The sequence below is a fragment of the Antedon bifida genome, chromosome 10 (assembly GCF_963402885.1).
Source record: "Antedon bifida chromosome 10, ecAntBifi1.1, whole genome shotgun sequence".
Taxonomy (NCBI): Eukaryota; Metazoa; Echinodermata; class Crinoidea; order Comatulida; family Antedonidae; genus Antedon; species Antedon bifida.
Genome location: NC_136235.1, coordinates 3,920,227 through 3,934,244, shown reverse-complemented (window position 1 = coordinate 3,934,244; position 14,018 = coordinate 3,920,227). Strand labels below are relative to the sequence as shown.

Below are 14,018 nucleotides of genomic sequence, written 5' to 3'. Positions count from 1 at the left end.
CAAGGACGAATGGACAGTGACAATTTACCATTAAACTCTGGTCACAAAAGCATGGGAGTTTCAATTTGCGACTTCGTCGAAATTTGAGAGCCCCCCAATAAAACGGTTGACCAGAGTTTAATGGTAAATTGTCACTGTCCATTCGTACATAATTAAGTTGGGTGGCTCCTTAATTGACCTTTTAATGTTTGCATAGAACTCTCACTGTAACCCTAATAATCAATAAAAATTTAGTTACAGTCTCTCTTTATCTATATTTGTGAGGTCAGTATACAGAGAAATAATATAATACCTTAACCACTAAAGATATGTTATTCATGATATTAAGTGTAAGAAAATTAATTTTTTATTATTGAATACGTATACAGGTTTAATCATAAATGAAATTAAACACAATAAGTGACTATAAACTTATAAAATGGTGTACATTAATTTTTCTCCCTGTCTTGACCATTTTCCCCCCGGTCTCGACCATTTACTCCAAGTCTCGACCAATTACTTCAAGTCTTGACCAATCCCCCTTGACCATAACTAAAGTTGTACACAACTTTGATTAATGGACAGTCTCTCTTTATCTATATGTGTGACGTCAGTATACAGAGAAATAATATATTACCTTAACCACTAAAGATATGCTATTCATGATATTAAGAGTAAGAAAGTTATTTTTTTTTTATTATTGAATACGTATACAGGTTTATTCATAAATAAATGATACATGGTTAACCATCGCTGTACGCATTTCCCTAAACTACCGTAATTTGGCGATAGTTTAAATCGTGTCTATTCTAACTTTTCCACAGAAACTGTCATCTTATTCTCTTTCAAATGTTCAATAAATGACAGGAACCTATCTTCCCTTAGGATGCCCCTTTGTTCAAGATTTAGTATCACAGTCCACTGGTTGTAGCATTGTCTTCTAGGAACGGCATTTAGACGGATGAGCTTTATTACATTGTCTTGGGAAAGAGTTTTGTCGAAATCTATCAGCTTCTGTCCATACATTAACATTTGTTACAAGTGTCAAGTGTGTTCTTCAGATATTTGTTAGCCTCAAGAGCACCTTTGGTACCAGTGACATTGATGATATCGATAAGAACTTTAAAGTTGGTTACGGGAAGATGGCCAGCCTGTTTCAATAAATTAAACAACTTCATGGTGGTGTCAGCTTTCTGTAGAGCATTGTAAGGTGTTACAAGATCTTTACACAACAGCTTCAGCATATCAAGTGAATCATGCTCATCTTACCAATTCGATACTTGTACAAACATTGTCTGAATTTTAAGTAACAATCTTTGTAGTTATTTTACTTAATATAAATACCATTACCTCCAAAAATCCTCAATGACAATGACTCCGACTCTGGCTTTGGCACTGACTCAGGCCTTGGCTTTAGCACTGGCCTTGGCGCTGGCACCGTCTTTAGCTCTGGCTTTGGCACCGACTATGACTCTAGATCGGACGCTGGCAATGACTGGCTTTGGTACTGACTCTGGCCTTGGCTTTAGCATTGGCTATGGTACCGGCTTTAGCTCCGACTCTGGCTTTGGCACTGGCACTGGCACCGGCTTTATTTCTGACTCTGGCTTTGGCACTGACTCTGGCCTTGGCTTTAGCTTTGGCGCAGACACTGGCTTTAGCTCTAACTCTCGCTTTGGCATCGACTCTGGCCTTGGCTTTAGCTTTGGTTTTGTTGCTGGTACCGGCTTTATCTCCGACTCTGGCTTTAGCTTTGGTTTTGTTGCTGGTACCGGCTTTATCTCAGACTCTGGCTTTGGCACTGAATGTGGACTTGGCTTTAGCTTGGGTTTTGTTGCTGGCACCGGCTTTATCTCGGACTCTGGCACTGACTCTGGCCTTGGCACTGACTCTGGCTTTGGCTTTTTGCTGGCACCGGCTTTATCACCGACTCTGGCTATGGCACTGACTCTGCCTTTGGCTTTGTTGCTGGCACCGGCTTTATCTCTGACTCTGGCTTTGGCACTGACTCTGGCCTTGGCTTTAGCTTTGGTTTTGTTGCTGGCACCGGCTTTATCTCTGACTCTGGCTTTGGCTTTAGCTTTGGTTTTGTTTCTGGCACCGGCTTTATCTCTGACTCTGGCTTTAGCTTTGGTTTTGTTGCTGGCATCGGCTTTATCTCCAACTCTGGCTTTGGCACTGACTCTGGCCTTGGCACTGACTCTGGCTTTGGCTTTTTGCTGGCACCGGCTTTATCACCGACTCTGGCTATGGCACTGACTCTGCCTTTGGCTTTGTTGCTGGCACCGGCTTTATCTCTGACTCTGGCTTTGGCACTGACTCTGGCCTTGGCTTTAGCTTTGGTTTTGTTGCTGGCACCGGCTTTATCTCTGACTCTGGCTTTGGCTTTAGCTTTGGTTTTGTTTCTGGCACCGGCTTTATCTCTGACTCTGGCTTTAGCTTTGGTTTTGTTGCTGGCACCGGCTTTATCTCCGACTCTGGCTTTGGCACTGACTCTGACCTTGGCTTTAGCTTTGGCTTTGTTGCTGGCACCGGCTTTAGCTCGGACTCTGGTTTTGGCACTGAATCTGGCCTTGGCTTTAGTTTTGGTTTTGTTGCTGGCACCAGCTTTATCTCTGACTCTGGCTTTGGCACTGACTCTGGCCTTGGCACTGGCTTTGGCTTTAGCTTTGGCTTTGTTGCTGGCACCGGCTTTATCTCTGACTCTGGCTTTGGCACTGACTCTGGTCTTGGCTTTAGCTTTGGCGCAGACACTGGCTTTAGCTCTGACCTTGGCACTGACTCTGGCTTTGGCTTTAGCTTTGTTGCTAGCATCGGATTTATCTCTGACTCTGGCACTGACTCTGGCCTTGGCTTTAGCTTTGGTGCTTGCACCGGCTTTAGCTCCGACTCTCGCATTGCCACTGACTCTGGCCTTGGCTTTAGCTCTGTCTCTGGCTTTGGTACCGACTCTGAATCTAGATCTAACGGTGGCAATGACTCTGGCTTTGGTACTGGTTCTTTAGTAGGGCCTATATAATGGAATAACAAATTAGTAGCATTAGTATAGTTTTATTTTGAATAATAATGATGAATAGTGATGACAAGGATAAAACATAACAGTCTAACGATACCATCCATATCTTTCTTTCTTCCATATGGAACAGAAATAAAATATTATAATAGAAAATTAAATACTTACATAAAATATTTCTTGCTTTCTTTCCAATACGATCTGCAAACGCACTTAATTTTGATGGTTTATCCTCAAGCTGTAATTCACTTTCCAAGTAAAAAACCACGTCCCACGTGTTTTGAAAACCAAATCTTCGTAGTCCATAATAAGCAATGACATCTTTTAACTCGTCTGGTCCAACTTCGTTCAATGCCGTAAACAATCGCTTCCGGTAACAGGATAACTTTTTACCAGTACCTTTGATGTTCTTATCTTTCATATACTGCTTTACCAGATCTACAGCAAGCTGCAAACCTGATAGCTCAGCAACCTCAAAAAGGATGGTGACGTCATCTGTTTTGATTTTACCGTTGTCATGGAGCACATTGAACAGATCAGTTGCTATGAAATCAGTACGTGTGAGGTCTGCTCTAGGAATAACATCAAATAAGCAACATTTTAGCCAAAGGTATCTTTCGCCATCATAGAGTTTGCCAAGATCATATTTCAAGTCATTGAACTTGGTTTGTAACATTTCATTAGATGTTGGTTTAAACTGAGATCCTACAAATGATTCTGTACAAAGACGAAATAAGAACAGTTTTTAACAAATAGTATTATAATTATTTTAAGATATTAACATGATACAAGTGTAAATTGTTATATACAACGAACGAATAAGCAACAATCTATATAGTTATTTTACTTAATATAAATATCATTACCTCCGAATATCCTCAATGACACTGACTCTAGTGCTGTTACTGGCTTTAGCTCTGACTCTAGTGCTGTTTCTGGCTTTAGTTCTGACTCTAGTGCTGTTACTGGCTTTAGCTCTGACTCTAGTGCTGTTATTGGCTTTAGCTCTAACTTTAGTGCTGTTTCTGGCTTTAGCTCTGACTCTAGTGGTGTTACTGGCTTTAGCTCTGACTCTAGAGCTGTTATTGGCTTTAGCTCTGACTCTAGTGCTGTTACTGGCTTTAGCTCTGACTCTAGTGCTGTTTCTGGCTTTAGCTCTAACTTTAGTGCTGTTTCTGGCTTTAGCTCTGACTCTAGTGGTGTTACTGGCTTTAGCTCTGACTCTAGTGGTGTTACTGGCTTTAGTTCTGACTCTAGTGCTGTTACTGGCTTTAGCTCTGACTCTAGTGCTGTTACTGGCTTTAGCTCTGACTCTAGTGGTGTTACTGGCTTTAGCTCTGACTCTAGTGGTGTTACTGGCTTTAGCTCCGACTCTAGAGCTGTTACTGGCTTTAGCTCTGACTCTAGATCTGACGCTGGCAATGACTCTGGCTTTGGTACTGGTTCTTTAGTAGGGCCTATATAATGCAATAACACAATACTAGGATTAGTATAGTTTTTATTTTGATTGATAATGATGAATAGTGATGACAACTATTAAGATATAATTATGATGAAGTAATGACGACGATAAAGCATAAAAGTCCAACTTACCAGTTGAAAAAAAGTATTTGATATGAGCAGTATCCATAGCATTCTTTCTTCCACATGGAACAGAATCATTTTTCAAACACTTGTCAAGATCAATTAAGTGATGCTCATATGGTTCACAAGCAGTACATAACACACGTAGATTGTATCCAATGCCCTCGTATATATTGCAAACAGTTTTCAGTTGCTCCTTCAGGTAGTTTAGAACCTAAAACATGGGTTGACATTTAATTTTGGTAGATTTATGTGTTACATATTAAATTTATTTTTATTCATTTTTTTTTATTTAAAACATATTTTTACAGGATAACATAATTCAGAAATATGGTGGTTTTCAATATGGTCCTGTTTAAAACCGTAACTAAAACAAATGTATATACTTGTTTGTTATTTTGTAATAATCTAATATTGATTACCTCTATGCAGACACTAGGTTGAGGTTCAGATATCAACTTTTGTTCAGTCTCATCACCTGCTGTACCAACACGACGCTTGATTTTATTCCAGCGTGATATTTCAAGCTATAAAGGAAAATATTTATTTAACAAACATTATTTTTTAAAATTGTATTATTATATAATGTACATTAATTTCAAATGTTTATATCTGTAAAATTGTACTCATTTCAGCCTTTGGCTGCCTGTATGATTTCCTTTATTGAATAAAAATACCTTGAATAATAATAATAATAATGAATGAATTCTGTAATTTATTTCATACCTTTAATGCGTATGGTTTTTCCTTATCATGGTTAATTCTGACAGAACCTAAACTGACAGTGTGATTACTAAATTTGAAATCACTACGATTCCGGAACACTTCTGAATCATCAATACCCTTGTCAGTCATCAATTCCAGGAATGCAACAACCAACGTGTTGTACACAGCATCAGGAAGAAAGTCAGTTGGAGTCAGATAAATAGATACCGTTTGTGTGTCATCTGCTGTGACTTTCAGAATGTCCTTTTTGTCAACTTTCATTCGACAAGGAACCAAGAATACCCGGTTACCTTCTTCAATTCCCTGTTAATATAAAAATTACAATTAGACATAAATTGGTACAAGTGATTACTAAGAGCTTCATCAAAGAAACGATTAATAATGTAGAGCATTTGCCAACCTTTTTCTTCTCAAAGAGCAAACGAAAAATTTTCATCAATTCTACAAAGATTTCAAAGAGATCTTCATCTTCGTTTCGCCACAAATAACGAAGTAACTTCTCTTCAAGAACTCCTTCATTGCTAAGCTTTTCCCATAGCTTCTGTAATTGCTTCCGATCTTCTACTTTCTTCTGTGAAAAAAAAACCAGATTCTAAATGTAATAGATCTACTGATATACAACTAATACCAAGTTTGAAGATATACATTAATCAGAGTCATATTATTTTATTTTATGTTATTTGCAATCTAGTATATTAAAATCTAGTTATATATTCAGGTATATTTATTCATAAAAAAGACATCAAAATACAATGGCAGCCAAAAGGCTGAAAAGTAGTATTTTACAAAATTTGCTAAAAATGTATAAATATGTAAAAATTGGTAAAACTAGTTTAAAAAAAATTAACACATTAAAATTTGTCCACCGGTAAGTTAAATAGTGCCAGCCTCTTCCATATTCATTGAAACATCATCATTAATGAGTCGGACTAAGAAAGGGACTGGTGAAAATCTAAAGTTATATATAATATGCATTTACTAACCATTTCAAACGTTGGTGTTACTACTGTGATGACTTTTGTCACAATTTCAATCATCCAGTGAAGATTTGTTATCACAATGTCTCTTAATTTCTCATTAGTGCCGGTGTACATGATTATTCCAGTGTCATTCAAATATGTTATCACAGTGATGAGCACATGCTCGGATATTCCACATTGAGTTGCAATCTTAGATATCTAATACAGAATTTAAATTGAAATGGTTTTAATTATACTGAATTCTCTAAAATTAAACAATCTACAAACAGCATATTATTATTAAGTACAGTAATGGTAGCCAACATGTTTCTTCTCAACTACTACTTCTTCCTTTATCTCTTGGCATACAGTCTGCTCACAGCTGAGCTGATTGTATTATTTGATTATCATGTAATAAAACACAATTGCGAATCTTATTGTAAAATTAATATTCAGAGTATACATACAACATGATGTTGAATAAATGTTGCACTGAGAATTTAGTCACTTAGAGGGTTTACTGCAATTTGCTTCATCTTACACATAAATAGCTGTTTAAAATGTTTATTACTGCTATTCATTTGTGTTTTATGAAAAAAGCTCTACAGTGTATATAAATGTTCAAAACCAAATTCAAATTCTTACCTCTGGCAAGGTAATGTACAATCTTTTTTTTCCAATTATTTGCAAACATTCCTGTAAATCAACCCACTTTACTGGAATTTTTTCCACCATTGCTTTCATGTATCTACCAACATTTCGATTAAGTTTCTTAATATCTTCATGTGACTTTACAGTGTTATCCACCATGTACATTTCACGATCTACATGCTTGGCATACGGCATTCGTTCCACTGCATCAAACATCTGTTTGAACATCTTCTCAGCCTTAAATATTTAAATTATATTACTAATAATTTTACACTCAATGAGTTTTGTTGAATGGTATTGAAATATTATACTATAGTTATTACCTTCATCTGTTTTTCTGTTGGCGTTCCTGACAATTCATCCATATGAGTAGCAACCAAACTGATAGGAGGTGACTCTATGATGCTCTTGCCAATTAAAATGGGGTTTTCTGAACGGTCATGTTGTACCACACTATGTTCATAAATGGACCTTACCCAGAACAAATTCATGTCCAGGTTAGTCATACCTAGTGAATCCTAAAATCAAATGCAATATAATTATGATTTTAAAAGTATAATAAAATTAAATCTACAAATGTGTGAATTAACAATTCGCTAGTAATACATTTTACTTACTAGTGTCGAATCTCGTGGATTAGCTTGTTCATCCAAGTTGTCCTTGACATTAAATGCCACACAGTAAGACACTTTATTTGTGAGAAAAAACTGAAATATAAAAAGACCATTTATTATTGTTTTTTTAAACTAACACATATATTTAAAGATGTATTGTCCCTGAAGTGAAGGTCAAAATATTTTAAATTTAAATTGGCCATATCAAAGTAATATTAAAGTTATTCACTTTAAGTCGAAAATTCGAGCAAAAAACAAGTTTATGTAATTAACAGTTAAATTAATTTGATTACATTTCGTCTGGAAAATCGTTGCGAGTGAAAGTAAACAAAGATTTCAAACCACGAGTATGCATTTTATGCATGATGCTAATTAGGATTGTTTACAACTCGTCACGGTTGAGAAGGTGTTTTCACATAGATCGCGAGGAAGTTTTATGATTATGCAAACAGAGTAGCCAAACAAGTGCATTGCATTATGAGATATGTTTTGATCGAAAACTTTGACTGGAAGTCAAAGTTATTTTTTGAACAAAAAAACGTCTGTATTTCAGTTCAATTATTTCTTTTCGACTATTTTTTGATGAAAGTTAAGATAAGTTTAGACTTTTTTTTGGGAATTAGTCAAACGGACAATACATCTTTAAATGTTATACTGTACATAATATTGTATTGCTATTGCTGAATACATTTTTTAGAAATATTATTATAATTTTAAATTAGCTGTATCTGAACCTTAATCAGAAAGAAGCAAAAGAAGCACACCTAGTTTTAAATGATTTTACAATGATAGTCATAATACATAAGTAATAAAGATGCATAAAAACAAACATACCCTGTGTGTTATGTAGTAGTCTAGTTGACCAGCATAGTCCCATATACTAGTTATGTCACCCACATCTCCTTTTCCCTTTCCCATCATTACACTCTTAACTATAGCTCGTAATTTCCTTTCTAAACAACATTTCAAAATAAAACCATCGATAAATATAATATGTTCATTGATCTACCCTTTTTAAATCTTCAGATGATTATCTTAAATAACCATAAAGCTTGAATTGCTTTATGTGCCAACTCTACCTTTGCCTAATTTCTTATTAACCTTTTCTGTTAACGCATGTGAACGAATTTGCTTGGATAGCTCAACGCCTGTACAAATAAAAAAACAGGTAAAGTACTTTAGATAAATACCAATTTACATTTATAAAAAAATGATAAGTAATTGATTGTAATGGTGTGCACATTTCTGAAATCGGTATTTCAGAAATAAAAAAAATCAAATCAATATTTTTAAATAAATACAGCATAATTGTAAATGTAAACATTGTGTTATAAAATTATAATTTAAATACCGATGACGGTGTTTAGTTAAATGTAAGCAGTGCTTTTGTCAGAGATGATTGTGTAGAGTCTACACATGCTTAAGAGAGCCAGTCACTTAAAATCAAACATTAGGTGGCAAGGGTCAAAAAATCGAATTGGCTCATATTTTGCACATTGGTAGACCTTGATGTAAGTAAACCTGATGTGTAGTTTGTTTGGTAAAATATCGCTTAGTTTTCGAGAAAATCGAAAAATAACGACAGTTAAAACATTAGCCACAGTAGACAAAACACTTTACTGAGTGTGAAGCGTATATTCGATAGACAACGATATCTTCATTGACGTTGACAAAGAAACTGATTTGTTATCCAGTTTAGTTAACTTCTTACAATTTAAAGACGTGTTAACAATAATTCTTATATATAACTGTTGTCTGATGGCTTTAAGTTCAATGGATATTTCATGTTCTTTTAAATCGGTTTGTTGGCGGAACTTGTGGATTCGATAGAAAAGACGAATTCTTAGTCGAGCAGCCATATTTACCTTGCCCGCTGATATTCATAGTTGGACTGTTTGTCCCTTCCATCGATCGGAAATTGGGTTAGGTTGGTCTCGAGGAAATAACAACATATGTATACATAGAGTGCCGCCAGATCTCTCCAGTCACAGCAAGGGAGAGGGGGACCCAAGTGTGATAGGGTATTAGCAAAGAAGATTCGCAACTAATATTAAAGAAAATAGGAACATTCCTGCAAGTTGGTTCAGGTAAATATATAATAAAATTTTTATATTTTTATATATTTCATGTAATTTAAACTGTTAAACAAGAACCTGTAAGTAAAAATTCCAATTAAATATCCTTTATCTTTATCTCTTATGAGAAGATAAGAACATTATGCTGGAGCAAGTTTAAGACCGTACTAAACATTTCCACATGCGCAAGGCTCGTAAAGTTTTCTCTACGCTCTCCATTCTGAAGTTGCCGATCATTGTAGGGCGTATAGCTTAGTTCTTGCGAAGACAAAGATTACCAGACTGTCTGTGATCATGACCACAATGCAACATGTGACAGATGTCGTATATTTCCAGAAGCTTTGTCTGAAATTCATGAAGCTTTAAACGAAGTGTGCTGCTCTTCTGAAGAGAAAGATGACATGCAGTACGTAATTACACAGTCAGTCCAAGACATAGAGACGTGGAAGGCGTATATCTTAAGATCCATTAATCAAGACGCTGCACGACATGATATTTTAGGAGATTTGAATCCTGGTTGTGCCCTAATTGTTTTAGACTGAGCAATAAAGTTTGTACCACGTAAATACCGCAAAAGCCAAAGAGACTGGTGGAAGCGTGGACTTCCGTGGCACATAACGGTCTTGACGAAAAAGAATAAAGACAGAGAGGTACAGATGCTGCTTACGTTTGTGCATATGTTTAAATCTTGCAGTCAGGATAGTACTACTGTTGTGGCAATCATCGACGATGTGTTGAGGCAGCTGCCATCAATTGCACCCGAGATACACTCTGTGTATCTGCGTCAAGATAATGCAGGATGCTACCACTCTGCCCTAGCGTTGCTCTCATTACCAAAGATAGCGAAAGAAACTAAGATCAAAATCTGACGTATTGATTTTTTGGACCCTTAAGGGGTGCATGTGACAACACGTAAACGTTCACAGATGATGTCAACATTCTACTCATTTGCATAACAACGTAGTTCAGCGAACAGTTGCGTTAACGTACTTACTTTTGATTTCGCGCTTCGACGGGAAGTGTAGAACGCAACGCATGTGTAGCGCACCCAACATACGCCACTCTTATTAAAACAAATCATGGAATACCTTGGGTTTAGAGACTAGAATGATGTTTAATCATGTTTCGGTTAACGTTTTTCATTTACGCTATTTTTCAGAAATAAGGTTCTCGACGCACGTAACTAAAGTTTTTCGTAATGCTAGCGCACACGCAGATCAATTTATTTACAAAGTGGGCGGAGCTTGGAAAATAGAGTTATGGTTAACGTTTACATGCTCATCCGAAAACTCCCTATTATGAAAAGATAAGAACATTATGTGGTAAAGCCTGTTTTCCACTAGGCGAATTTATTCGCGCGAATCAAAGATTTTCGCGTATACACACACCCAATGGAAAACTTTGTTGATGAAATTAAACTGCGCATGCGCGTATACGCGAAAATGTTAAATTCGCGCGAATAAATTTACCTAGTGGAAAACATAAAAGGCTTGATGAAGCTAAGCGAGTTATAATGTTGAGCTCAGATAGTAATTGCTTAATTTCATTATGGGTTAATCGTTGAAAATTGACCACAAATTTATTTTTAGTTTGTGTTTATATTAAAACGTAATTTCAAATTATTCAGGACCTATCGCTTTACCTTTAAAGTTTGTTACTCGTAGTAACAGTTTGGCTTAAAGCGCTAAATAGAGAACAATAGGTACATCTGATTGATATTGAATTTCTTACAACTTTTTGGCGCTGGCGCGGAGCGCAAAATAGTTTCCCCAATTTTTTTTTACTTGATTCATAAATATTATTATCTAAACTTTAGATTGAGGAGTTTTTTGTTAAAAAAACATTTGTCGCACATGCAAAAAAACGTGTTTGTTTTGACCCTTGCCACTAAATAACGAATATGTCTGATTTTTTATGACACAGCACTATTTACTAACTCTGTCTAAACTGACATTTGACTGTTTGTCTTTTATGTACGGTTAATGTGACATCACATCTCAAAAAACTTTCTTAGTCGGATGAACATGTTATTATACAGTATATTTAATTGAACCAAGAGTTCATGATGCTGACTCACCATCTACATCTTTCACCTCCTTCCACTTACTACAATCCTCCTTTGTTGCTTGAAACACTGTTGTAGTAACGATACCATCTGTCGATGGCTCTCTGGAATTGAACCTATTATAACAATTTATAGTAAATTTGAACATTATCTTAATAGAAGAAATGTCAAGACTGAAACATATATTATTTACTGAAAAACAGAAATTGTACAAATAATAAAAAAAACTAATCATAGCATAGGTTTACTTTTATAGAACTATGAACAAAACAAAAATCATCTAATAATTCAATTCAATCTTCAATTCAACAGGGAATAATGTTTATTTGAATAAACAAAAATGGGCTTTCTATCAAAGTACATATACTTGATATATGATACATTACTACAAATAATTAAAAGTTATTTCAGGGAAGAGTAACATTAATTTTAGTGGTTATTTGTTACCTTTTACCAAGCATAGCCTTTACACAACTAGTCTTGCCAACACCTTCTTTCCCAAGAAACATACATCTTGAATTCACAACTGCAATTTCACCATTTTGAAGTTCATCTTTGTATATTTTAATAGCATCTTTACCCCTGGAATATACTTCTGCTGGAAGTAATGATTCTAATATAAAAATAATAATATAACATTTTCAAAATTTCAAATTTGAAATGCACTTTTTTTGTTCATATATAACATCAGCATACAAGATTAACATCTAAGTCTATTGATAAATAATTTAATTTTTGTTAAAGATGTATTGATTTTTGGATATATTTTTAGATTCAATTTTAATGATTGTTGTTGTTAAATTTTTATATCTTTGTATTTTTATTGTTCAAGTGCAGTATATGGAGAGCTTTACACTCATGGCAATCCCCAGGGTGCTGCACCGCTGTCTTGTTGTTATGTATTTTTGTGCCTGAAAATTGAATAAAATAAAAAATAAAATAAAAATTGTCCCCCAAAACATGAAAAATGAACATTAATAAAAAGACTTTGAATAAGCCATTATGCAGTTTTAATAAAGTTATTTACTTTCGTAGAGAAAAACAGTCAAAATGACATTATACAGACAATTTGACTATTTTTTTCTTTAAAGTAAATTTCAGGTACTGTAAATCATTACGTATTTCGATTCAATTTTTGTTCAAAGTAAATAACTAGCATATTTACCATTGGAGTATACTACTGGAACTAATAAATCTAATATTTATATAAATATCAAATTTAAAACAATGTCAAATAATTTTTTATTGTTCATAATTAACCTCTTACAAGTTAAAAATATAAAATTAAGGTATCACTTACTGTCAAAGAAATTTAAAATCTTGTCCTTTTCATATTTGTTTTTGTGCATTTTATTATTTTCTAAAATATTCACTGGTGTGTTTCCTTCCTATAAACAAATTAATGTTTTAGTTAGTATTAAGAAATAATATGAATTGATATTTGCTACTGAGCGGTACTATCCAGACACCCTTATCAAATAAAAAACCATTATCACTATCCTATACTGCCCTGATTTACGAAAGGGCATTATCTCAAAAAATGTAGTTTTGAGTAAATAAGCAAAACGTGTTTGAGTTTATCTTTAAAAATCTAAAGACAAATTAATGGTTTTTCAGTTATAATAGGTATTAGTACATATATAGAAAATATGTAACATGAATTTTATTTTAATAATTTATTTTTTAGGGGGTCAAAATTGAGATAATTCCTTCTTGTAAATTATTCATACTAACTAATAACAATAGATAATTTAACAAAAGGCATTATCTCTATATTTACATAGAATGTACACTACAAAACATCTAATAGCACAAGACAAATATGTTGCATTAGGGATAGGTTAAAGTTAATGAGAGTGAGTAACATGTGGCCGTTGGGCGAGGGGTGGGGAGGGTGTTTGTGGGGGTGGGGATGGGTTTAGGGGGGCGGGATTGTGGTACTCGCTTTGGAAGGATTTCATGAAATTTGATGACAAAAACATAAAATAACCATTTATAAAAACTCGATGTACAGTGATTTTATCGCATTTTCTCTCTTGATACAGATTATTGCTTTATGCATTATATTTAGTTTTGTATTTGATATATTTATTCGTTTTCTAACAGATTGCGTACGTTTGAAGTTGGTAGATTTTTCCAAAAGTTTTCTGTTTGTGGAATCAATTTCTTTATTATGTTGTCTTTTTTAATTTGTGGAATTCCTGTTTTTCTTTTAAAACTCTCTAGACATATAACTGGTATCCATATATTCACATTTCCGGTTTAATTTTGTTTCAACTTTTTAAAATAGTACTTTTTTAACATCATGAATTTTTGGTATGCATAGAAGTCGGTATGAGACATTTTGTTGTC

At 34.5% G+C, this 14,018-nt stretch overlaps 1 protein-coding gene across 1 annotated transcript; it reads right to left on the bottom strand.

The window, feature by feature from the left end:
• Nucleotides 1–1,514: 1,514 nt before the first annotated feature.
• On the bottom strand, nt 1,515–13,195 carry LOC144854481 (uncharacterized). Its single transcript, XM_078712438.1, has 17 exons — nt 13,186–13,195; nt 12,114–12,279; nt 11,679–11,782; nt 8,606–8,674; nt 8,361–8,479; nt 7,530–7,619; nt 7,236–7,430; nt 6,907–7,149; nt 6,286–6,480; nt 5,703–5,873; nt 5,303–5,605; nt 4,999–5,103; nt 4,586–4,790; nt 3,859–4,449; nt 3,161–3,709; nt 2,240–2,990; nt 1,515–2,145 (listed from the first exon to the last, which is right to left on the bottom strand). The coding sequence occupies exons 1-17, from the start codon at nt 13,193–13,195 to the stop codon at nt 1,515–1,517; spliced, it is 4,497 nt and encodes a 1,498-aa protein (XP_078568564.1).
• Nucleotides 13,196–14,018: the final 823 nt, after the last annotated feature.